The sequence below is a fragment of the Fringilla coelebs genome (genome assembly GCF_963513975.1).
Source record: "Fringilla coelebs genome assembly, chromosome: Z".
Taxonomy (NCBI): Eukaryota; Metazoa; Chordata; class Aves; order Passeriformes; family Fringillidae; genus Fringilla; species Fringilla coelebs.
In genome coordinates this window covers 2,911,720-2,938,453 of record NC_140031.1, presented here as the reverse complement: position 1 = coordinate 2,938,453, position 26,734 = coordinate 2,911,720, and the positions used below count along the sequence as shown (strand labels likewise).

The following is a 26,734-nucleotide window of genomic DNA, read 5'->3' as shown; positions in this document are numbered from 1 at the left end:
CTTTCTCTAACCAACACTGCCTACAAACTTTGCTTGAGGGGGACATTAAGTCAGATTCAGAACTGCATTTTCTTTCCTTTTCCACCACAACCTTTGCAGAGGTTCATACTTGCTTCTTAAGCTGATTAACACACTCACTGTGCTATTTCTGTGACAGGCCCACAGAACATTATAGATCTGGGGGCAGTGTGGGTTCTGATCCCCTTTTAACACTGCACTGGACCCAGACCGGGCACATTGGACCCGGGCTGCAGATTTTTAAATACCATGACTCAAACCAATTAATTCCCTGCAGCTCCAGCCCTCACCTGGGTGACAAAGGAGACCTCCTGCCCAACCCAATAGCACCAAGTATTCCAGAAGTGAGTCTCTCTTCAGCCAGCTGGCTCTGCCGGGCCTGGATGGACAGCAGGGTCCGGATGACAGATTCAATCAGAACAGGGTCATCTTGCTCCAGCTGCACCAAGGATAACTGCATGGCTTTATGCCACCAGAGAAACAGCTTTGCCTCTTCCTTTGCTGAGCTTTAGGTAAAATTTAAAGAAAAATGTAAGGGAAAATAAAAATTTAAGAGTCAGAGCATAGGTTAAGAAGTTTATTCCCCACCCTATTAGGTCCATGAAGCTTGTTAATTAATAGCAGCTAATTTTATCACATGAGGATAGCATAATTATACTACCTCACCAGTTATTATCCTGCTGTGACTGCTACTGTTATGGATTTGATCCACCAGCCAGCAGCTTTTAAGGGCCTGTAACTGGACAAAGAGCAGTGCTTCCTTTTAAGCTTTAAATGATACTGCAGTCATAAGTGGATTTAAACTTGCCTAAGACTTGGCACAAAAGAAATGAAGCTGTATCTCTACTCCTTTGTTCTTTTCTTTACTTACCAATAAAACACTTTAGGAAGCACTGGATATGGTTACCACAACAACTTAAATGTTTAATATGATCCTTGAGAAAAGAAAACATTGAAGCTTTTTGTTGAGTAAAGCCCAAAGTGAAGTTCCCCGTATGCTATTTTTAATCTTTCCCCAAACAGTTGGCAGTTTAAGTTAACAAGCTCAGATTTTCCACACAAAGCACCATCACGAGTTTCCTGCATCAAACTATCCTCACATTACTCTTCCCAGTCGTTTCTCATCGCAGGCAACCTCAGATCTGATGTTTACAGCAAGGTTTAATCTGCTTTATATGGTGGCTTTGCTGTCTCCTTCATACCTTGGCAATGAAATTACTATCGTACCTACCACAGTTGAAGTATTTTTTGTATTCCAAGAAAGAGTGGGAACATACATTTTTCCAAATTGTTCTTTTACAGAAAATATGAACATTATCAACATTAACATGGAAAAATAATAATCAGGTTTGTTAAATCCTGGCAATATCAGGAGCAACTCTAACTACCATTGCTACCTGCATTTTTTATTTTATGCAAATATTTTTATTTTGACCCCAAAGCTATGCATCCTTTCCCCTCAGAACCCAGTTATCCAAGATGTTTTACAGCAGCACAGGCTGCTAACCCTGGGAATCCCATCAGATGCACTGGCTCCAGGTTTGGCTCAGAGCTGCTGCACAGTCCCCATCCAGCAGCTTTCAACACCAGGTCTCTCAGAGTGCCAGACTGAATATTCAGCACATAACTCATCCCACCTTGTGGACACACTGGGAAGTGTAACCCAGAATCATTCAGGGTTTGCTCTGAGTCATTTTAACAGAGCCCAAATCCAGGCTGTCATTGAAACCAAGCTCGTCTGACTGAAAAATGACTGAAACTCACTAATTTTCTAGCAGATTAAATTCCTTCTTCCATTTAACCACTAAAGATGGAAAGACCCTGTATTAGTAGATAAAGAAGGACAAGCAATTTCATCCAGCACACTGTTGAAATTAACTTAATTAATCAGGGTTACCTAATTATACCAGCTATACAACCCTAAATAATCTATAATAATAATAATAATAATAATAATAATAATAATAATAATAATAATAATAATAATAATAATAATAATAATAATAATAATAATAATAATAATAATAATAATAATAATAATAGTCCAAAAGTCCAGGCACATTCAGGAGCTTAAAGTTTCATACCTGGGGTACACTTGCTCCAGCCATTTGCTGATGGTCAGCAGGATCTTCATTTCATTGGTAAGGGTTTGGTCAGTGTTCAGGCATTGCAGCAGGTAGACATAGAGTGTCAAGTAACTTCCTAAAGACAGGCACTCCTGCAGGAATTCTTCCATGGTTAGCTCAGGAACTTGGAGGGAAGCAAGTATAGGGCCCCAGCCTAACTCCTGGTGGTGAGGGGAATCTTTGAAGCAAGAAGAAGGAAAGAACAGAAAGCATGTGAGAAAGCAGCATTTGATAAAACCTAAAAATCAGGACTTCTAGTTAAGAGAATCTGGGCTGGTTAAGCTGTTTTTTAGCTAATCAGCATGTCATGCAACTCTGATGGAGAGAACAGAAAATTCCACTATCATAGGGCACCTCCTTGAGGTCAAGGTGAGATATTTTCCCAGCATTCAGCAAGGACTAAAATTTGAACATTTTAGCAATGGAATTAGAAGTATTTCCCTCAGGTGCACTGAAATCTTCCACACAGTGAAAGAAATAAAAATGTAGTTCCACAAGGATTACATAAACAGAAAGAAGAAGAAAAGAAAAAAAAAATAAAATCATGCATAGCACACTTTCAGAGTTTTACCAAACCGGAGTGGTTTTTTTGTTAAATTAGCTTACAGAACACTATAGAAGAGGGAAAATGGCTTCAGTTCTCTTGGGGTGATTTTTTTATAAAAACACTTCATCTGGAAATATGGCAACACTACACAGAGCAAATCAGTTTCCACAGAGATGGATATGGATATTAAGAAAGCACACAATTAGGGCAGCTCTAAGACCCAAACCACAGTCACAGAATCCCAGAATGGTTTGGGGTGGAAGGGACATAGAAGACCATACTACACCATCCCCTGCCATGAGCATGGACACTTTCCACCATCCCAGGTTGCTACAAGCCCCATCTAACCTAGCCAAGGATACTTCCAGGAATGGAGAAGCCACAGCTTCTCTGGGAAACCTGTGCCAGGGCCTCCCCACCCTGAAAGGGAAGAATTTCTCTCTGATACCCCATCCACCCTTGTGACAGTGTGAGCCCATTTCCCCGTGGCAGAGGGGCTGGAACAAGGTAACCTTTAATGACTCTTCCAAGCCAAACCAGTCCATAATTCCAGACAATTTGTGCTCAGCAGCATCCCATGTCAGATTAAGTCCTTTTCTGACCCAGAGATGGGGCAACTGAGAGGCATTTAAAAAACTTTTATTCCATTTCAGTCTCATGTGAAGGGTGAGACAATACAGATATTGTAATTCATGCCATCACAATCAGAAGCAAACTATTTCCTAATTACAATACACTGTAATTGTTTCTCAGCCTCTCAGTTTTTGCCACACCATGCTGTAGATGCCTTAAAGCCAATCATCTAAAAGTACATCTTGTGGGTCCCACTACAATGCATCTTTCATAGTTCTATTTCTCCAAGGTATCTAGTCTTATTGGCAAAGCCATCCTTTGAAACTTGTTTCTAGCTCCATTTCTCTCTCAACAATGTCTCTCCTATTCCATGGCATTTCTAAGTCAGCATTTTGTACAACAAGGTTTGCATACAGATGCACACTGTGTGGGCCATCTATGGTACACCAGTATACCTCTTCTACTTCAAAACTGTCAACTTTTCTTGGTTTTACAATTTGGAACCATTTCTGAGTCACAGAATCATAGAATATTAAGGGTTGGACAGGACCTTAAATGCCATCTAGATTCCAACCCCCCTGCCATAAGCAGGGACACTTCCACTAGATCAGGTTGCTCAAGGCCTTACCCAATGTGGCCCGGAGCACTGCCAGGGTTGAGGCACTCCCAGCTGCCCTGGGCACCCTGTGCCAGCGTATCACCACCCTGACAGTAAGAAGCCAAGCCCTGAGAACTCTCTAGAAATCCATTTCCCACAATCCCAGAGGCTGTGGGACAGACAGGCTCCTACCGTGGCTGAAGTAGGAGGTGATGCAGGCCTCGGTGGTCTCGGCCATGTGGCGCACGGAGGCCAGGCTGTGGCAGGCGGCCGTCAGGAGGGGCATGGCCAGCAGCCCCTGCACTCTGCCCTCGATCCACCTGCGCAGGCTGCCCCGCAGCGACTCGGCCGTGGTGATGCTGGAGTTGTTCAGCATCATCAGCGTCTCCGTGAACAGGCTGCTGAGGGCCAGGTGACGCGTCTGCAGATCCATGTCTGGGAGGCAGAAACCACAGAACCCTTTCAGTGACTGACACTGGAACCCAGATTCGGCTTCACCAGTGGGCACTATCTGGGAAAAGCCTCTTCCTCATCACACACCCATGGGCAGGAAGAGACACGACCCCTCACAACCATTTCTGTGGAGTACAGTGAGACATGGATTTCACCTGAACTCACAGACTCACAGAGGAACCTCAAGATGGTACTAGTACAGAAAATGAGACCTAGATGATCTCACCACACAATCCTGGATGTCTGGACATCTTATACCACTACAGTACACCAGTATACCTCTTCTACTTCAACACTGTCAAGTTTTCCTGGTTTTACGATTTGAAACCATTTCTGAGTCACAGAATCATAGAATATTAAGGGTTGGACGGGACCTTAAATGCCATCTAGGTCCCAAATCCCCTGCCATAGGCAGGGACACTTCTACTAGATCAGGTTGCTCAAGGCCTTACCCATTGTGGCCCAGAGCACTGCCAGGGTTGAGGCACCCCCAGCTTCCCTGGGCAGCCTGTGTCAGCATATCACCACCCTGACAGTAAGAATTTCTTCCTAATACCTAACATAATCTTCCCAGTTTCAGTTTGTACCCATTGCTCTTAATCCCTCAGGACCAGGAGAATGGATTCATGCCCTTTTTCCCTTTAAAACAGAGGTAAATGACACGTAAAGAAAAGATTAGAAAAAACCCCAAACCCCCAGATGACAAAGAAATGAATCACTCAAGCTCCTGTATGTCAGCTAGTTTTACTCAAAAACTTGACCCATTTTTAATGTTGACTCTGTCACTCTCGATAGCTCTGTAGGGCAAGATTCATATTTTTGCTTTCTGCTAATATACCACCCATGTACACATCACCAAAGCACCATGCCCTGCTGCCCATAAGGGAGACGTGACAGTAATGCAAATAATTAAACCTCAAAGATGTTCATCAGTCCACTCAGTGGAATAAAGGATTTTGAAAGCTTTAAAGTAATTTGCCATTCCCTCAACACAAACCTGGGGGATTAAAGATGACTACATCATCTAGCAACTTGGCCATTTCTTGTTCCAAAACTGCAAGGGTTATCTTTCCACTTTGTTCTAAGGTGCTGAGGAACTGAACCACCTGGCGAATGTATACTCGGCACTTCAGTGTTGCATCCTGTCAAACATAATTAAAAACAATTAGAGACAAAAAAAAAAAATAAAAAATAAAAAGAAAAATCACACCTAGAACTCTTTCCACATAATATAATATACACAAACAGAACTTCACAAAAGCCAAGAACAGCAATAAGATGCTTCAAAACTAGTTCAACTCACAAGGTGGATGTGAGCATCTGAAGATGCTCCAAAGCCTGCTGAGATTTTCAGGAGCTTCACAATCAGTTCAGCTCCAGCATCCTTAGCAAGGATAACAGAGGGAGGGTAGTGACTATTGCAGTAGCTGATGATGCTTTCATAGGATGAAATGCCCACAAGCTGCCAAGGAAGGGAGCTGGTCTGTCCGAGAAGATTTATGAGTGGAGATTCCTGCAGATTTAAAGACATCAGTTTAAGCTGCAGCTTCTTTGCAGTTTTCAATTCATACCCACAGTACTCAATATTGGAAGGAAGCTCTGGCTTCAGAGAATTTGAAGGAGATGGAGCTGAAAACCCACAGAAATAGATGACCTTAGGGAGTCTGTCTGAAAAGCAATTCCTTATTCAAGCAGTAAGCTAACACATGTACTTCATCTCCAGCACTTGCAGAACTGTATTCAGACTGCTACAGCAGCTCTTACAAAAGTCTGTGAAAAACGTTAAGATTTGACATGCAAACATGTAAAGACAGCTAGAAATATAGGGAGACCCTTCAAGTTAAAGTCACTTCAGTACATGTTTAAAAGAGGCACTAAAATATTATTTTTGAAAATACATTAATGCAAGTTCACAGGAGAAACTGTGTCCCTCATTTTCCATTTGGTGAGTCATCCAGCAACCTGGGGGACTCCTCATGTTATTCTCATAAATACCACCCTGAAGAGCACAGCAGCCCCACAGCTCACACAGGAAGTGCAAGTCAGCAGATGTAAAAGTCTCTCTGTCTGTGAGCAGCTCCCATCTTTTCTTAAACATCTGCTGTGATAAAGAGCCCCCTGGACACAGAGAAACACCAACTGGTATTGATGTTTGTTAGAAGTTTAGACTGAATACCAGGGAAGGGTTCTTCCTGCAGAGGGTGCTGGCACTACCTAGGCTCCTCAGGGAATGGGCAGAGCCCTGAGGCTGCCAAAGATCCAGGAGTGCTTGGACAGTGCTGCCAGGGATGGCCAGGGTGTGATTGTTGGAGTGTCTGTGAAGGGGTAGGAGTTGGACTCGATGATTACTTCCAACTAAGGATATTCTATATCCTATTCTATGTTTCTACAGGTTTTAGAATGAACAAATACTGGAATTGCGGACAAACCAGAACCAACCCAAATTACACTACTTCTACAGGAATGTGATACTGGTACAACAAGTACTCCTCAGGTTGATCATGCCCTGGAACACAAGGTTGAGAAAGTTTGAGATTTAGGTGTGTCACAGGAGTGCTCCAGGAGGCAAAAACCTCCTGACAGTGGGTCAGTTTAACACACTGCTGGAGGGAAGGAGGGAATTCCTGAGGCTGACTCACACCTTGTGCAAACAGCTATCTTCTGCAGCTTGAGAAGCTTCTGATAAGCAAACACATTCAGGCCAAAGCATATGAAGGCTGGTAATTTTCCTAAACTGAAATACAATGATGGTCAAAGGCTGCTGGTAACATCTTGACAGCATCTTGTAATGCCTCAGAGGAAATGGAGAGCAGAAGATTCTGCAAGTGGAAGAAAGCTGACAGATGTGAAATTGGACTTTTTGAGATGATCAAGACCCTCTGAAGAGTCCTCCAGAAGCAATGAACTGGATTTAGTCACAAGATCTCATGTCCTTTCTAGTAAAGGATTATTTTTCTTTTAAGAGATGCGTATGAACCATCACAAAAATTACCTCTTCGCCTATGAGCTGCTCCTCCTTTGCCAGCAGGACCATCATATACAGCAAACAGACAATCATGCTGTGAGTCTGAGGGTGAGGGTTGGGATTCCAAGCATCAGAGAGGACACTGACCCAGTTGACTTCACATAAAACATAACCCAAGAACAAGAAACAACTCTTGGGGCTGCCTCTTTCGATCTAGGAAGGAGAAAGAGAAAAAGATGTGCATAAAATGATGTAAGACATAAGTACTTTTACACTTTTCAGTTCCTTAGCCAACTGTAAATCTACAGCAGCATTTTAGGTCAGCAGAGGAGTATACACAAATGTCTTTTCTCCATCATTTCGTTCTCCCTCTTGCAGCTTTACCTTGTCTCAGATGACTTGGAAGCAAGAGCAACATGGCAATAGCAAAATATATTAAATCTAACTAAGAACATTCAAAACATATGCAATAAATGAGACATTCCAGCAGATCAACAAAAAGGGAGCTGTACAGCTCCCCACAACTCTGTCTAAGACTCAAAAGCACTCCTTCACAAAAATCCATCACAAACTGAGCAGCTGTGAATGCTAAAAACAAACTTTAAAAGCCTAGTTGCTAATAGAATTGTCTCCTGTTCTCCAGATATTTTCAAGGGCAACAGTGACTATGAACTTAATTCAACAGATGCCACAAACTCACTTTGAAGAACTCTTCCATAAGCATCTGGTCTGGATGCATTTCCTTCCATGGAAGCCTTCTGAACTCAGTGTGGAAAGCGTAGAGAATAAACTCTGGCATTTTGGGGGCTGTGCAAGACTCACAGTAATGCATTAGGTGTAACCAGAGAGCCCCATGGTGGCTTGGCAACAGCTTTTCTAGAATCAAAGAAAATTACTGAATTAACAACAGAAAAAAATTCAGATAAAACTTGATTGCAGAAAAAAGTCTATTTTTGAAGATAAAAAACTTGTAAGTTACACTAAAATACACTCAAAGAAAAAAATGCATGCCAAACTTTAGTATTTTTTCCTCGAAATCAACAAGTGGGGAGGCTTAGGATTTCATGCTCACCTTTGAAGCTCTCATGCAAAAGTTTGATGCAATCTGCAAACAGACTGACCATGGTGGAGGCTACAGGAGTGTCACTCTCCAGCCAAGGGTAACAGGGCTGGCTACTGAAAAGAAGCACAACGCAAATTTCAGTGTTCAGTTACCTGAGCATAAATATGTGCAATTTAAATACTCTAAAGCAGTGAAGTATAGGTATCAGCAGTTCTCCCAGTTTCAGTTTTTCAGGACTCTTCTCTTCTCTTCTTCCTTAGAAGAGCTGCATAGTCCACTATCCCACTGAAGATCCACTGAGTAAGCATAAATTACTTGTTTGATATTTCATCACAGAGCTGAAACAACAGTTTCTCAATAACATTATTCACCAACTGCAAACAACTTTCTACCTTCAGTGCTGAAGGCTGCACTCACAACTCCAAAAGCTTTAAATTTTGAAAGAAAGCAAAATTTGAATGTATAGTAGCATAAGTAACTTTTCATGTGAAGACAGAGGTACACAGGGCAATAGATCATCACAGCATTCATTTAGCCTAACGTTCCTTTATATATACCACTGGCATTTAGGGCTGTATTTCTTTGGCTTTTTAATTTTCTTTTAAACAGGTATTATAGATACTATGGAAGCTAAAAGAACAGGAATCCAGAATTCAAGTTTCAGTGTTTTTAAAACTGAGTGAAACCCTTCAAATAATCAAGCCTTGCTCGTAATATTACAAGATCTTTCTCATATCTAAAATAATTATTCTATCTAAACCTTGGAAAATTTGATGTAGGTCATGAATTAGTTCTGTAATTATTAAGGAAATGACAAAGTGAGAGCCATTTAAATGGAAGGCAAGACAGTTACAAATTATTAAAAACCAGGTAATAATGAAAGCCATTCTTACAGGACTAAAGTCTCTACTTTAGCAAAAATTCATTTAATTTTAAAATTCAATATATACCTTGCATCTTCTTTCTCCAGGACCAGTATCCATGGTTTAAAGAGTCCAGCAATGACTGAGTACAAGGACTGCAATGCTAAAAGGAAATAAAAGAAAGTTGCTTTTTTCCTTCAAATCAAAACAGTGAACATATTACACTTTTATAAATTTGCGTATAATATCCATTTCTCATTCTAACAGCCACAGAATTATAGACTAATCAAGACTGGAAAAGACCTCTAAGATCATTGAGTCCAACCATTCAATCAGTTCTTTCTGGTCAAATAAAAATTTAATATACAATATGCTTAATAATAGCTTAAGTTAACAATAGGGCTGTTTTAACAACCATCAGAAGCATTTTGCATTGTAAAGATGTTTTATTAATACACTTTTAATAACACACCAGAGATTGTGGGGGGCAATAACAATTCACACTTTAAACCTGCACATATTAAAATGTGTTAATTAATATTTAAATTAAAATTAGATTAAAAAAAAGTAAAAGCCAACTTATTCCGGATTTAAATAATGCATGATGAAATTTAGTAGTGTCTCCTTCCAAACCTCTGCTCAGAGCAAAAGACTGTTTTTCTTAAGAAAGTACAGTCACCTCATGAAATAATTTTGAAGCAAGTAAAAATATTAAAAAGCTTCCTTTCAGATTATAAAGCATAAAGTCCTACATGGCCACAAAACAGCAGCAACATTTCCCATCCGTATTTTAATATTATCATTATTGCACAAATGCAAAGTAAGATTTTGCTGTATATTTAAATGGCCCTTAACAGAGAGAATTGGAGAAATCAGGTGTCTGTTCTTAAGTAATTTCCTTTTAAGACACATTACCTGCTAAAATTCTGCTACTGCCAACAGGCTCTTGGGCTAAATTAGCAACTTCAGTGTCAATCAGCTGTTTAATGAGATACTCCAGGAACGTGCTCACTTCAGCCACATAAGGAGTCCATTTTGAAAACAGGCCAAAAGTCCTGAAGTCCACCGAGGCCAGTCGGAGTTTGCAGAAGGATGTAGAAAGCCATTCTATTGTCTCTCTGACCTGTAAAAAGAAGGAAGCTATGAATCAGCTGCAGAAAGGCTGCACACCAGTGTTATCTGTCACTGGAGTGCATCTGCATCACCTGAAAAACATTAACCAACACAAGAGGCACCCACCTGTTCTGTGGAGAGGAGATTTTTTGCAGCATCCCTCACCACAGGACCTTCAGCAGGATCACTTTTCTTGAAACTGCCCTGCTCAGCCACTGCTGAATCACACCCCAAAGCCTGAAGTGATGCCTTCCAACAGTCAGGGCTTAGAAGCTGCTCTGATGAGCCTTAGGATAAAGAAGGGAATGCATTTGTGAAAACCAGAAAGATGTCAGTCCCTTTCTCTAAACAAGTCAAAAAAGATTGAAATTAGAGCTCCCTGCTACATGAAAAATTAGGTGAAGTGGGAGTTTGAAAGCCCAAGTTTAGCGGTGAGAGTTTGCAAATGTAATCATCTCAACGTTTCCTTTTGGCATCTACATGTTTCTCTTCGTAGACAACTTCCCAGGCACTTTGTACATCCCTGGCTGCAAATACCCACTAAGAGACAGCTGCTCCCTCAGCAGGTATGGTTTGACAAAGAGAAGCACTTTTGTTCTCATTTGAGGGGCACATCAGAATATGTGTGGTATCAAATGTCAACCAGGACATTTTCAGCAGATTTCAGCACCACTTAACATCTTCATAATTCTAGCTCTCCACCTGACATTGAAGGGTAATCAAAAACAAGGGTTCTGCATTACAGACCATAGCATAACCATCCTTAATAGGTGCCTCCATTAACAGAAGACTCTACTCCATCCTTCTCCTGTTACATGGGCTGAAAATCTGTTGTTACTGATGTGCATGCCTTGACCCACAGAAGAGCTACAATATGTCTAAAAAAACCACATTACATAGCAAGGCACATAAAAACACCCAAGGTAGAAACCTAAGGAAGTGTAAATCATTCTGCAGTTTAACTCTACTGCACAGGGTTCATATTTTGAAGTGAGAAGGGTTCTGGATGCATCACCTCAGATACTCACTTTGCACGAACAACCTTAAGAAATCACTGTAGTGGTCAGGGAACTGATACTGCAGAAGGTTAGTCCAATGCTTGCAGAAGATATTAAATGGCATCAAAATATCTTCTTCAGGTTCCAAGCCACATGCATTGAGAGCCAGGTGAATGGACTCCAGGAGCTGGGTGCGCTCCGAGAGAGGCGGCTTGGCCACGCTCAACCACTGCGGCAGGTCGAACTGCAACAGAGCACAGGGAGCATTTGTGAGCAGGAGATTCAGCAGACACACCACCTTTGGGAGGAGGGAGAAGTCACCAGGGACATTAAATCATGACATTTTTATGTATCTGAGAAAAACCTCATGAATCTTGTTAGCCCAAACTCCAAACCTCACTCTCCAAAGGCTATGATTTAGCATACTGCAGAAGTCTCTAGATCTATGGAACAGCCCTTGGCTGAGAAGCTCAGATTCATAAAGATGAGTCTGAGTTTCCACACAAGCATTAAACTGGACTGATGCCCACAGTCCATACATTTTCAGGAAGAGGAGCAAAGCTTTTGTAGCCCTTGAGCACCTCCTCAGACTTGGTCAGCAGGGCAAATACTGCCACCATGGACAGCTCAGAGTCCTGCCCAGGACAGACTGCCTGCTGCTCCCAGATATGTCCCCGTAACTGAAGAGGATAATTAGAGCAATATCAAAGGTCAAATGTTACACTAATTTCTCCACTGGCAGTATCATGAGATGTGCAAATCACATCTTGCTATTATCTTACTCTGTTTTAAGACAGGCAAGAAGGACATGGGTGCCAAAGAGAGCTGGAAAATGCAGACACTGTCCCAAATTTTGTTTTGATTCTTAGGTACCTGGCATTCACTGGCTATTGTAATGAATGTCTTTGCAGAGATACCAGGCAGAAGAAGTCATCAAGAGATGGTTTTAATTTCATCAGTAAGCCCTGGGAAGCACATACTGATACTATCTAGACTAGAAAAGGCTACTTAAGCTATTTGCTTTTTTGACTCCAGCCCCTCTTGAGCTTAAATGTAACACCAATCAGTATGACCAACACAGCTCTACAGAACCTGTCAATGCCATTTTAAGGTACCAGATTTGCACCTCTTTCCTCTTTAGCTTCAGGACATGATCTTTAGGCAAAGAACACCCACCTTTGTCAGCAGCATGAAGACAACGTCGCTGTTATCCTCACTCAGAAAGGCCACGACTTTTTCGTACAAAGTCACAAATTCACTGGGAGAGGCTACAGGAGTGAAGTAAGGAGAAAGGAGAGTACAGAGCCTTCGGTTCTGCAGGATGGTCTGGAGCAGACGCTTGCACTCTGATTTGGTCCCACTGATGAACACCTGAGAGAAGTGGGAATGGTGGAAAAAATAACAGCCAAATATCAGTCAACTGGAAAATACACCTCTTAAGCTTGTTGTTGAGACACCCACAGTTTTGGTCCTTTTATAAAAAGGGAAGTTTTTCTCAAAAACAAGAGACTGAGATGATAAGATTAACATCATCCAAAAGCTCTATTGCACAAGATATAGCACAAAACAAACATGTCTTCCTAGCTCACTTTAGACCAGGATTTGTGATAACATATCTTGTCTAAAATACCCAGAAATACCATTTTTTTCTGATGGAATAGCATAAGAAAATTAATCCTGATTTCATCAGCCCTGCTTGATAATAGGAAAAATTTAACAGAATTACAGTTGTGAAGAACTTCTCAGTACTTCAGCTGTTAGAGGTGCTCAAGGACAGCTGCAGACTTAAATAAGCGATATTTAAGATAAAAGTAAGTATCTGGACCCAAAGCAGAGGCCAATGATTTTCTCAGAGCACAAACACAGCAAATATTACCACCACCATAAAGCACATGCCTTCTCTACCAGCAAACTTCTGATATAACTCACTAGACAGAGAACACTGCAAGGCTGTAGAAGAAAGGTGTTTAAATACAGAGATTGACAGGATGTGCATCAACCAGAAAGTGACAGGTAAAAGCAAAGCCTATGCTGAAACACACTTTAATGAACTAAAAGTATCCAAACCTTAGTTACCTGCCCAAAACTCCAGCATTTAAATTAACTAACACAATGACAATTTATTAACACTAAGCAGAGGCACCACAGAACAAGTTTTTATCTTGCTTAAAGCAAAATAAAGCTTCATCTCTCCTAAAGATTGTGCCCATTACAATTCGCTGAAAACAAAATGGGATAGAAGCTCAGAAGTTAAGGCTTCAGAATTTGTTTAGAACCACCTCCCCCCATTAACAGCAGTGAAATTGGAATAAGCGTGAAAAATCAAATTTTAAAAATTTAGAAAATATTTTCAGATTCAAGAAATAAACTCACTTGGCCCAGAATCTCAATGCAGGACGTGAAGAACTGCCTTGTGGGAGGATTACGTTGAGTTTCATCACACACATATTCTACCAATGTAAAAAACAAACCAATTCCAACTTTCTTGATTGCAGGCATAGGCTGTACCTTGTAGATATTTATCAGGGCCCTAAAAAAATTAAGTTAATGAGGCAAATTAAATTTACATACGGAGAATAACCTGTGACAATAAAGAAAGGTTTCTTGCCAATATATAGCCTTGAGATGAGTATTTGTGATATTCCCTGAGTATCCCTTCTTCTCATATCCCGACTGAAAAGCCACAGATTTAGCTCATGTAGTTTTGCTGCCTGAAATGGATACTTCCAAACCTTAGAAAGTCTCCATAATCAGAGTCAGAAAGGGAACACTTAAAGATATCCAAAGCATAATTCCAGTGGATTGTTTCTCCCTTTAAACATGTATTCCTCATATCCTGATGGCATCTCAACTGACTTTGTATTTCAAGAAAACCTACCCTATTTTATTTCACAGGCTCAACAATAAAAGTATTAAAACAGAATCAATCTTTTCTTGTGCATTGCCAAGTAAATGTTTCATTGAGACCAAAACCCTGTCTTCACTAAATCTGAATTAATACAGGTGAAGAAGATGCAATTCCACAGATGTAAATCACAAGAACTAGCTTATACACAGAATTTTTGAGATTAGTGATCAAGAATGAACAAGTAGTATGTAAACCTTCTTGTACAGTCATTACACTCTATAGTAAACCAGTTACGCTAAGAGAATCCCAGCAGAAATCTGGAAGATTGAGGACAAAAAGTTGCTGAACTGGACCTCTGGGATAAACTGTAAAAGTGAGGAAGAGAGCCTTGGATGGCCCCATTTTATTCATACCCTGCCCCACCCCCCAAAAAAAAGTGGTATTATCTGGCCAGCTTTCACTGCACCATTTTGTTTCACCTATTTAAAAACTACTTCAAATTTTAGCACTCTAGTAAAGATTTATGTCCTGCACTACAATGAAGAAAAACCCATAGAGAGTCATATTGACATCATGCAATTTAGCCTATGGCTGAGACAGCTGTGGTACAAGTTGTGTGGTACAAGGATGCTGTGCTAAACTTCCTAAAGTTTAGCACAGCATCCTTGTCATCATTCAATGTCCTTTTACAGGATTAGGAGGGCTATTATAATGCACAGAACAATAAAAAGAAGCAGAAAACAATAAACAGAAGTACAATACTCTGTGCCCTGCTGAGCCTGAGTGACCCTCTGATAATAAGAATTACTTGTCACAAACACACAGGTCTCAGGACTCCAGCTCTGTTGCTGGCCCAAGCTGATGAACATGAGGAAAAACACACAAACAAGCTCCACATTTTAACTCTAACACACCAAAATGGAATCACAAACACCACCACCCAGAGCAGCATCTGAACAACCTACGTGATGAAATTCTCCACGTGCACAGCTGCTTCCACAACACCCAGGGAAGGTGGCTTCATGGCTTCTGCCTGCAGCTGTCTCACTTCTTTACGCAAAGCATGAAGCTGCTGGCTCACTGCTTCATTTTTGTGCTTCCCTTCAAACTAAATGACAAAAAGACACACATTCATTGCAAAATTAACAAGGTTTTGCTAGAACACTTCCATGTTGCAGCTATTTCCAAAAACTAAGCAGAGTCCAGTCAGAGAACTCTAATTTTGGCTGGCTTTCCCCCTGAGAGCTTTCATCAGATTTGGTACATCGTGCCCAAGCACACATCCTTGGTCATGTTCCTAATTAATTATCACACACGCTAATAGGATTCATGTCTTTTATCTGAGGCTTTTAATCCACAGGGACTGAAACTTAGAGGGGATCAAAAAATTAATTTACTAAGCAACATGGGAGTATTGCCATAAACATTTTCATGCTTCTATTCCTATCACCAAGCAAATTCCCACATCCATACACTGGAAAGCAGTTTAGAATGGATGCCACAAGCAAACCAAATTATGCAACAACCCATTCTTCAGTTCTTGATCTGCTTCTCTTTTGAGCATTACACGAGGTATTTCAGATCACTAATATGCGTGTGGATTTATTCAGTCAAATGCTACCACTGTTATAATAATTCAGCCATTTCAGACTCATCCTCTATATTCACCAGCCCCAAAACAGAGGTGATACCATGCCTCTGACCTGCATGGTGAGCTGAGCTGCTCCCTGGCAGCTTTTATTTGAAGTTCCCCGGCACTCCAGGTGGAGGGTGATCTGCTCCTCCCTGTTGACATACAGCTTAGGCACTGTGTCCAGGATCTCACTGTTCAGAGCAACATGCTGAGACTCCCAGAGAGCTGCAGTTCTGAAAGGCATTTATTAATAAAATTATCAAGATCTTTCCTGAAAACGGCAATGCTGAGAATTTTTAAGAGAGGAGACTTCAATTTAATGTGCTGTACAAAGACTCATGACACTTTCCTGGAAAACATAAAAGGTTATCAAATGAAATTGAGCTAAAACTTCAAAGTAATACCACTTCAAAGTAAAAAAAAAAAAAAAAAACCACAACGGTTCATAAGAACAAAACTACTCATGTATGTGTGAGTTGTTTTGAATTACTTCATATGACAACCTTGATATGAACAGAATAATCTCTACAGAAAGTGCAATTTTTCACCAGACCAAAACAAAAAAAAAAAAAAAACCAAAACCAAACAAATCAGAAAACAGAAAAAAGAGAATCCACCTAAAACTGAGAGTGGAATTGTTTAGACACAGCCTCTCATGGGCTTAGTAGCTTTTGTTCTGGTTCATAATATTGTTATTAAATTAATACATTAGTTAAGAACAGGTATAGATTGACCAATTGTGACTGAAAACAATTCAGCTGGATTATCTGAGTTGGAATATTAGAAACAGAAAGTCTCTTTCATTAACAAAGCTACCAGAACCAGAAATCAGATTTCTCTCCTGGGTGCTTCACATTGCAACTACTGCCTTGGTGGAAAAGGGTTAAATAACTCATTGTCAACAAATCTAGCCTAAAAGGAGGCTTTAGATCAGTCAATATACCAAATGAAAAAGTAAGTTACATGCCCATGCCATCTAATGTAATTCCAGTCATTAGGTAAGACTTGTGCACTCGTATGTCAGTTGAAGAAGTAGAGTAATAACCTGATAGAATAGAAGAAAGAGGAAACAAATGGGACAAGAAGCAGAAGTCAAGTACCGACAGTCTTGTGCTAATACCATAAATGAGGCTCCTGTGAAGGGCATCTTTAGGAAGAAATTGTTCCCTGAGAAGGTGGGGAAACCCTGGCCCAGGGTACCCAGAGCAGCTGTGGCTGTCCCTGGATCCCTGGCAGTGCCCAAGGCCAGGCTGGACAGGGCTTGGAGCAGCCTGGGACAGTGGAAGGTGTCCCTGCACACGGCAGGGGTAAGATGGGGTGAGCTTTAAGGTGCCTCCCAATCCAGGCCATTCTGTGACTCCACAATAATTCTAAGGCAGTGCTGGACCCACTGGAGAGACACAAAGAGCACAGACATGACTCACTTGGCGTGCTGCTGCAAGATGTTCAGGTCCCTGCGCATGAGCTGGACTGCGTCTTTCTGGCTCACCAGAGTGGCAGAGGAAATCACTGGCACAGGAGCTTTCATCGTCTGCAGAGGCAAAGGGGGCTTGGGAGTATCAAGCTTCTTCAAATTATTCATGATCCTCACTTTCGCTACAAAAAAGTTTTTAAAATAGCAGAAGCAAGTTTGGTCAATAAGAAAAGTTTAGGAGAAACTGAACAAAAGCATTGATTTTCCTTGCATGAAGCATTTTTAACTGCAGGCAAATATTTCTCAGGTTTCCCCCTTTGAAAAAAAAAAAATCACTCAAGTAATATTCTTATTTTTGTCAAACTTTATTTCACACTGCTAGTTTTGATAGCTAGCTATTCTATCACACAAAGATTAGGATCCAAAGACCTACTGGTCTCCTTGTTTTCCCCAAACACTCCTATCTTCCAGTTTTCCTTTCGCTCCATTTATTTTACATCTGACATACACACAGACAAAATTCTAGGCAAAATTAGTTTTCCTTTCCCTAAACTGATCCTCAGTAGTAGTCTTGTCAGTGTCAATTCCTTCTCAGAGCACAGCCTCCCTCTGGGTCAGCCCTCTCCTCCTGCTGATTTCCATTCAGTTTCCTTGTTCAAACAGTTATGAACGTATTCCAGTTCCCTTCTATTCCCTCACTCCTTCCTCTTCTTTGAATCAGCCCCAAACCCAATCTCTCCCCGTTCTTATGTATCAGCTGTGACTATCACCTCTTCTGTTCTAGAACAACCCTTTCACTATGCCAAAATTCCAGGGGAAACACACAGGGAAAAAAACAACACAAAAAAACAAACAAACAAACTAAACTAAACTAAAAAAAAAAACCCAGAGACAATATGTTTTCAAGTACAGTTGGTTTTACCTTTGCTTTCACTTGTCTCTCTCCAAATTTAGGGAAAATGTGTGAACTTTTGGGGAGCTCACCCATGATGCCCTAGCTCTGCCATGTGACATGGCAAACTTGAAGCCAAAAAGCATCAATGTCATCATTTTCATGTCATCGTGAAAATCTTAGTGAGAAAACCATGACAACTTCATGGAAAATATTGTACCCACATAAAACAAACCATATTAATATCTTTATTGACAAGCATCACCAAGCTCCTAAAGAAACCAGGGCTTTGGCATCCCAATAATTCTTAAAGGCGCAGTTGCCTTAAGAGTATTTTTATCTCTTACCTGACAAAGGATTGGTGAAATCTGTTTCCCCTGCAGAAGCACAGGTTGGATGTGATTCAAGCTGAACCTGCAGCCAAAGGTTCAGAGCTTCCTGAAACTCATGGTGTATGAGTTCCACATTGACATATTCCATCCACAGATCCTGGAGCACAAAATAATTAAATTATCATCCCCCGTTTTGGTCAGCACCATGTGCTGTCCACCCATTCTAGTAGCTGTGAAACTTAAGTAACTACATAAAATATATACCCTGCAGCTTTAAGTCACAGGAAATTTATGATTAAGGGAAAAAAAACTAAACTGAAGAAAAACACTGAACTATTTTTATTACATATATAGAGATCTACTGAAAAGCATTTGTGACACTTAGAGATGAAACCTGACACATGGTATAATTTCTAATACATAAGAGACAAAGATAAAGACAGATTATTAAAAATCTGCTCCTAAAAAGGGAATACAAGAGACCAAGATAGTCTAAAACATCATGGCATGATTAACTGCAGCCAGCCTAAAGCAGGCTGCATTTCCAGTAGTCATATACACTGGAGGAGTGAAAACAAAGCAAATATAAGAAATGCTCTTCCAAAATAAGTCTTTAGGCTTGAAGAATAGAATAATAGAAGAATAATTGAAGAATAGAATAATACACACTCACTAATTTATAGTTGAACCTGACATTTTACAGACTACCAAGACAAGCAGGTTTTGGCTTCCAGTCTTTTGTTATTTAAAGCTGCAACTTAAATAATCCTCTAACACTAACAGAGAACATAAAAAGAATTACAGAGCAGTACAGGAAAAGGATTGTGTTGCAAGAAATGCCAGATATGCAAAGAATCTACATCTGAGTCCTCTTTCAAATATAGAGGAAGGCAGTTTGGGATAGCAAAGATTTTAGAAAAAAAGGTTAAAGCTATGAAGGTATCATACATGCTGTATGTGTATTAAAGACCAGTAACACAACTCTCTCACTGATTTCAAAGACTCATTTTAGCACGTGGACTTTAGATTTCAGATTTTCAGTGTTATTAGCAACCCACCTGTTGATTCTGCATGACTTTAGCAAGTCTATGTGCATCATACTGCTTTGGTAAAGAGGGAATGTATGTATCTCCTTTCTGGAAACTCTCTTCTTCCAACCACAAAATTAAAACATTACAAAGCCTGAGGGGAGGGGGAACGGCAAAAAAAAAAGGAAAAAAAATCAGAGTGAATTTGATTGTTTTGAAGTTAGAATTAAGGCAACAAATAATGCTACAAGGTGGTATGGTTAAAAAAAGATATTTCAGGTGAATTTTCACTTGTTTACTGCCACGTTAAAGGCCCACAGTGGAAAGAAGGTACCTAGAAAAATATGAAGGACAGCAACAAAGAGTAAGAGGACAAATTCTGAAAAGGAAAACATTTATACAAACTAGCATAAGACCCAGGACTGGAATAGTATCTTATGTCAGAAAGTATCACCACAATCCCATTCAGAAGACCAACGGAATAAACAGAGTACTCGTGAGCAAGTTTGGCTTCTCACCCCAGAACCTCTCTGCAGTGCCTGCTCAAAAAAGTCATGCCTAAGTTAAGTCACATCTTTTAATTTCTCTTCAGAGTTTCATTCATGACTAGTTCATTCTCATTTCCTCCTTTGTTAAAACTTTAACATAAATACACCTTTTTTTCAGCTGACATCGTTCCACCAACTGCTACCATTTTCACAGTCACACCCATCCAAGCCTTCCTGACAAGGAAGCACTAGAATGCCATTAAATCTTCACACTGTGGTATTAAATATCACTAGCAAACTCCTGCTTCCTTCATCAGTGTCACTGGTGAAAAAATGGAAGCAGACCAACTCCAAGAACCAGTCCCTATAAACCTTACCAATAATTTCCCTCCTGTCCAGGAAACTAGACAGGTCATTAAACTTCCTGGGTGTAAGATTTATTTGGGCATAGAGTACTCTGGTTTTCTGCTGGAGCAGAAGGAACCTTATTTGAAATCAAAGACTGAAAATATTAATCAAGTTCACCCTGTGACTATCTCTGAATTATTTTTCACAGACAATCAAGTGGGATTTATGATCTCCCTCGTTTGTTTGTACAGTACCTACTGACTGCTGAAGGGAGCACTGAGCAAGGAGCTCAGATTCCACACGTCCAGGGTCCCTGAACAAGGGACTCTTTTCAAATATTTCAAATAATCCTTTCAACTATTTCCTAGCAATATTCACATACTTCCTCAGGTTCAGCGTACATGAGGTATAGATAGCTCTTAGGAGCTACTATCCCTCACAAAAGTGGGCATTCACCAGCTGACTAGCAGTGAGTGACTGTGTCTCCCTCCTTAGCCTACTCCAAGACAAAAAGTGAGACCTGTGGCAAGGTTTTGCTAAGCAGATTTACCTTTTTTCATGTGGCACAGAACAAACTTGTCAGAGCTCACCATTAGGTTGCTAACCAAGCAAACTGCTTGAACTATGTGTTGAAGAGAGCAGTAAATTATCTGATGAAGTAATCTTACTCAGACGTAAATTCAGGCCCTGGTCTGTGACAAACATATATACACACCAACTAGCCTTTTACTTATAGCTGGTAATGTACATATGAGTGGCAGATATGCCTAAACAATAAATATTTTGCCAGCATGGGGCTACCGTTCATTAAAAAGCAAAGCTACTTCCCTAAAGGGAGTGACAAACCTATCAACAATGTTTTATTTTTAGTAGTAAAACCACCCCCCTCTCAAACTAAACAAGTTATGCAAACAAAGGAATGGATTTGAGCCCAACTATGCACTTGGGGACATGGGTTAGTGGTGGCCTTGACAGTGCTGGGTTAAGTGCTGGACTTGATGACCTTGAAAAGCTTTTTTGAATCTGAATGTTTTATGATTCTATGCTTTTAGTAAGTGCCTGCAGTACAGCTAAGGTCACATCCCTTCATTCCTCACACAGCCACAACTGCGCTGTAGCAGTTACTCAGGCAGTTGCATTGATTAACATGAAACTGGGCAGGCTTTTTTATTTTTTTTTTACCTGACAAGTTCCTTATGCAGCTCAGGTGAAGTCAGGTAATCAGGTGAGCAGCTGGCCTTCTCTGGTGACCTGTCACTGCCCTCAGGACTCTCCACTCTCAGTGCTTTACTGGCAGCATGGTGGAAGTCTGCCACCTCTGTCAGCCGCTGCTTCATCTCATTTAGCAAGTTAACATGAGCTGCACTCTGAAAAAAGCGTCTTCCAATACAGCCATCTACAGGTAATCTAAAAATGAACAAAAAAGCATTACTAAGTCTTGTTGCAAATGTCAAATCAGCATCTCTGCAGACAAATTGGCTCACCAGTGAAGCTGCTGGTACCCACTGCTTTCAGGAGCAGTCAGTGTAATGCATTGACTCTCACTTGCTGTGCACTTAATTAGTGCTTGATAATCTCCTGGAGCAGGTCAGACTCACCCATACTGTGGTCCTGGTCGGTGAAGGTACAAGAGGAAGAATTTCTGCCAGACCAGTGGCATGAGAGGGTGATCTGCAGGGGTAGCAAGGGCCTGGTGAGCCCAGCGGTAAATCATGAGCCTCTGGAGGGAAGGGACGATGGGCAGCTTCAGCTGGGTCTGAGCTTTCTGCAGAAACAACATTTCCACACAAGTGTGGTGCTGTAACAGGCTGTCACAGGTTAACTGAGCAGATGAACACTGTGTGAACACTTGGTAATTACAGAGGAGAAAACTCTGGAAGCAGTCACATATCTGTTACAGGCCTTGAAGGATGAGCTGCCCATCTCACAGTTATGCTGGAGACCTACACCTCTGATGCTTACAAACCCCCAGCGTGATGGCTCTGACACAAGGCAAACATATGGGCCCTGGTGTTAATTACAGTTAATTACTGTTCTTCCTCACAGAAGTAGATGTCCCTGGTTTAGCTCTCCAGCATGCTAGTTTTAGCTTTTTCCATATTACATTTAATACAGATTTAGTGAAAATTCAAAACACACAGTATAACTAACATGACGAAGGAACACAGAAGCAAAAGCAGAACAAAATCAAGCAAACTATGAGTAGCAGTATCCCATCTTAGCAACACCACAGATCCACTAAACCATTAAACAGTCTCACTCCAAGCTCCCCTGGACTGTACCTGAAGCAGGGGAATGGAAGGCTTTTCTGAGTTCCCAAGACTGGGAGCAGACCCTGGCACTTCCTCATCCCCTACACCAAACCTCTTTTCCACACACTGCCCACACCCTTTTTGTTTTCCAGCTAAACCAAGACATGCAAGCCAAAGAACAAATGCTCTCCAGACCAGCTCCAAGGATGCAAGACATGTACTTGTCACAGGCCAAACAAACCTATTTTCACAGGGCCACCTCCTTTATTGAAACACACTGAAAAAGCTGAGATAAAGGATGGGCCAAAAGTTACACTTTGAGAATGGACAGCTTTGGTTTCCACTTGCTTCTCTCCAGAATTTCTAACTGAATTTGGGCAAAGAAGCTGCAAAAGGCTGCAATATAGCCTGAAGTACAGCTGATTAAGTGCCTTGTTAAAGGAGAGCTCTAAAGTTTTGAAAGGCTTGGAAAATAATTCAGAAAGCAGAGAAAAGCAAAGGCCAGTCTTTTGCACAATTCGGGTAATCTGAGAAATCATCTGTTTGAAATACAGACACATTTTCCCACCTAAAAAATAAGCACTCCCCATATCAGGGGTATAGAATAAACCCACTGAAGGTTGTGAGGCATTTAGATAACCCAGAAAACTATGCAAAAGCACAAATCAGTTTTTTGTAAATACTGATATGGTAAAATCAGGTATTTCCATTGTAGCTTTTAAACGTAAAAGAACTCAAATACACTCAAAATGTCAGGGAAAATTTCCTTGCAGTGTATTTGGTCCAGCACAGCCAAGTAAAGCATTATTTATACATTTATCCTGGAAGGATAATACATCATTTATACATTTATCCTGGTAAGGAAGTAGTACATAAGAGAAAAACTAAATAATACAGGGAAACACTTTTCTCCAGCAGTTCTCTCTAATTTTAATGAAAAGAGAAGAGCAGTTCTCCCACCTTCAAAGCTTGATCAGGAGTTAAAGCATTGATAACCAGCTCCCCCTCCACAACTCTGCGAAGCTGTGAATCTTCTTCAAATATTGATTCCATATTTAACACTGTCCATGCAAACCAGACCTGGACAACACAGAAATGACAAAGATATTGATAACAAAATGGCAGGGGGTAGGATCAGGAAGCTTGATGATTTCTTAAGAGGAGTAAGTGTTTGATGGATTCTCATTGCAGAGTTGCAAAAGGCACTATCACATTTCAACAACAAAACCTCTTTACCCTTAAATTCAAACTTCCCCTTTGTATAATTTCGGGAAAGAAGGGGAAAAGTAGACACAACTGACAGAATCACTCAGGGAGCTCTGGAGGAAACAACCTTCTCAAACTCAGTAAAATAAGATCTCCCCTCTTCCACCTGCACTACACATCTCTGTTTGAGGTACAGCGAGGTTTTTCTTTCCTTTTTGCTTGAATAAGGAGCTCACTTAAGCAGAGAGAAAGTAACTCGAATTCAAAATATTTATGAAACAAAAGTCAGGCTTTACAGATTTTGTCTTGTTAAACAGATCAAGAACAATAGTAGATTAGAAGAAAATTTAACTAATAAATCCTATTATATGAATTATTGGATGGAGATTAGACAAACTCTCCCTGTGCAAAATATCCATGTTCCTTTTAGTGCAATAAACACACAGCATTTTCTTAGGCTAAACTGGGATTTTATCACATGAAAACTCTGGGACAGGAAGAAAAAGTGACCATGAAAGAAAACTGAAAAAAAAAAAACCAACCAAAAAAAACCCCAAAATACAACCACCCTACAACAAACCCTAAACCAGTATGCTGCTTTTCCCAACACAAAACACCATCATGACACTCACCTGAGAGGAGTTGGCATTGCCCTCCACAAAGGATGGCGTGACATTGCCCGCCACGATCCAGCTGACCAGTGAAGACAGCATACCCTTGTCACAGTGATAGCCCAAAGCATTCTGCACAGAAACAGAAAACATTTGGGGTTCTTTCATGGCCAGGTGATTTAGAAGCTACAGATGGATCACTCAATTTTTATCCAGGTTCCTTTCCATTTCATGTTGCTACTTTCCAACCTCAGCTCAGCCAGACACCACTGAAATGCCTGCATGGACTTTCTATTTCAGTGAAAAAATGTTGCAGTAACTGTGCCTGGCTTTTTCAGGAGAGGGAGCTCCATTTTTGTCCTAAGCACTCCATCAAAGATTTGAAATGCGAAGAAGACAAACAACAATAGAACTCATATGAAATGAAAACTGTGTTCCAAACTGGTTTTAGTACTAACTAGTATCATTATTATTAAAATATTAGACATTTCATTAATCTTGACCCACTCAGAAAAAACATTTCTTGAGCAACTCAGAAAAAAATCAGATAACTCCATCATCACTCATCATCATGACTGGCTGTCTGAAGAAGCTGTCTGTGGCTTCTCACATCCCTGGAAGTGCTGAAGAACAGTTTGGACAGGGCTTGGAGCAACCTGGGATAGAGAAAGGTGTCCCTGGACAGTGGAACTGGATGGGCTGTAAAGGTCTCTCCTAACCCAAACCACCCTAGTACTTACACTCATTCTTGTTGCATTTCAGGAAAATACGTTCCCATCAAAATCCAACCGTGCAACACATGAGCTGGCCATTTACCCAAGAGCCACACCAAAACACCACAGCTATTTATTTACCTTGTGCTGCTGGTAAAGAAGCTTTTGCACACAGTCCTCCTGGCTGTACTGAAAAGCAGCTTTGCACAAGTCATCCAGCAGGCAGAGCGTGGCCCGGTCCCTGTGCCACAGCTGCTGGCTGGTGAGGACCTGCACCCAGAACTCCAGGACTGCGGCTGGCCCCACTCCATTTGGATGGTCACTTAGGAAAATGTGAGTCTGACAAATCAAAGGGAAAAGTTGGTCAACAGATCACAGCTTTGAGTAAAGCTTTAGAATTTATCGGAGGACTGTTTGATTTGATTGAGGCTGTAGAGCTATCCTAAAATTAAAATAATTTACAACAACACTCTCTATATCCAAGTAGGGACAGCTTTGTGATCTTCAGCCTCCAAACTTCTGCCAATTCTGAAGCCTGAAGAGCAGGGGATCTTGTGCAATCAGCAAAAACAGACACAGAAGCCTTAAGCACAACACCTGCAGGCATACACAGCATCTATTTCCAAAGTCCAGGCTGGTGGTCCTGCAAAAAGGCCTTCCCAGAATAGATCTGTTTCCGCTATCCCTCTCTAATGTTAGAGGGCCTTGGATTTTGACCTCTCTGCATTTAAAAAAAACACTACTGCTCCCTAACTCAAGAACATTTTTTCCATTCCAGGGTTCTAAATTAATGGTAAAAAGCAGAACTTGCAAACATTAATATCTCTGCTGCATTCCTCAAATAACACAGACAAGAAAGGAGTACCGCATTTTACATTTCCTTTTTTAAATAGTTTTGACCTGGTATAGGAAAATGAATTTTCCAAGAAGTCTGAAAGGTAAATATTGTTTTTAGTGTCACATGCATTGCCAGATTTAGGCAAGTTTAAGCAGAAGCATTTCAAGAAACCAAACCCAACTACCAATGCTTGATGCAGGGTACTCTGTGACTGAACTGCTAAGTTCAGTATCCTTTCTAACCTTTAACAATAACTCAGTCAAATATGCTTGGTTTAAAATGCTCTCTCCCCCCTTTTCTTTTTTAAATAATGTTCTTACCTGTATCATACTACTGAGCAGCTTAACATTTTCTCCATAGTTCACTCCTGTCAAGTGCTGTGTCACTTTATGGGTAACCTGCTGGGTCACTCCTTGAGGGACTCCACTGTCCAGATGAAGAAACAGTTCCACATAAGATAAAAACCTAGGGATGTCAACAAATGAAATTAAAATATCTCTTACTGCATATTAAATAGAAAGCCTGCTTCTAGAGAATTTAAAATCAGCTCAACAGCTGACACATAGTGAGACACATACAGAAAGGCTTTGATTCACAACCACAATGCAGATTTAATTGCTCCAGTTCAGCCATACACTGGGCACAGTATGAGCATTTCACACCAGCCTGTAATTCAAGGCAGCTCATCAGAACTAAATACCATTCCTTGATCTATTTCAGCACTCAAATCTTATTCAGGAAGACTATTAGGTGTCTAAACCAGAAGATTATTATTGACTTTTACTGCAACTATGAATAAATTAGGTAAACAAAT

The 26,734-nt window shown here is 40.7% G+C and overlaps 1 protein-coding gene across 3 annotated transcripts in view; it reads right to left on the bottom strand.

Annotated features, from left to right (window-relative positions):
* Nucleotides 1-26,734, bottom strand: part of EPG5 (ectopic P-granules 5 autophagy tethering factor) — a 55,337-nt gene that overhangs the window by 3,902 nt on the left and 24,701 nt on the right. For 2 of the 3 annotated variants that reach the window (XM_084224875.1, XM_084224876.1), the window contains exons 18-42: nucleotides 26,241-26,385; nucleotides 25,224-25,421; nucleotides 24,391-24,501; nucleotides 23,513-23,632; nucleotides 21,899-22,065; nucleotides 21,483-21,707; nucleotides 19,495-19,618; nucleotides 18,452-18,593; nucleotides 17,223-17,394; nucleotides 15,869-16,031; nucleotides 15,131-15,273; nucleotides 13,691-13,847; nucleotides 12,494-12,688; nucleotides 11,348-11,561; nucleotides 10,446-10,606; nucleotides 10,122-10,329; nucleotides 9,294-9,369; nucleotides 8,353-8,456; nucleotides 7,981-8,156; nucleotides 7,308-7,493; nucleotides 5,619-5,828; nucleotides 5,313-5,457; nucleotides 4,055-4,297; nucleotides 2,103-2,322; nucleotides 309-524 (exon numbers count right to left, since the gene is read on the bottom strand). In XM_084224875.1, the coding sequence (XP_084081001.1) occupies nucleotides 309-524; nucleotides 2,103-2,322; nucleotides 4,055-4,297; nucleotides 5,313-5,457; nucleotides 5,619-5,828; nucleotides 7,308-7,493; nucleotides 7,981-8,156; nucleotides 8,353-8,456; nucleotides 9,294-9,369; nucleotides 10,122-10,329; nucleotides 10,446-10,606; nucleotides 11,348-11,561; nucleotides 12,494-12,688; nucleotides 13,691-13,847; nucleotides 15,131-15,273; nucleotides 15,869-16,031; nucleotides 17,223-17,394; nucleotides 18,452-18,593; nucleotides 19,495-19,618; nucleotides 21,483-21,707; nucleotides 21,899-22,065; nucleotides 23,513-23,632; nucleotides 24,391-24,501; nucleotides 25,224-25,421; nucleotides 26,241-26,385 (4,221 nt within the window). The remainder of the gene's footprint in view (nucleotides 1-308; nucleotides 525-2,102; nucleotides 2,323-4,054; nucleotides 4,298-5,312; nucleotides 5,458-5,618; nucleotides 5,829-7,307; nucleotides 7,494-7,980; nucleotides 8,157-8,352; nucleotides 8,457-9,293; nucleotides 9,370-10,121; nucleotides 10,330-10,445; nucleotides 10,607-11,347; nucleotides 11,562-12,493; nucleotides 12,689-13,690; nucleotides 13,848-15,130; nucleotides 15,274-15,868; nucleotides 16,032-17,222; nucleotides 17,395-18,451; nucleotides 18,594-19,494; nucleotides 19,619-21,482; nucleotides 21,708-21,898; nucleotides 22,066-23,512; nucleotides 23,633-24,390; nucleotides 24,502-25,223; nucleotides 25,422-26,240; nucleotides 26,386-26,734) is intronic. The other variant, XM_084224877.1, reaches the window with a different exon arrangement.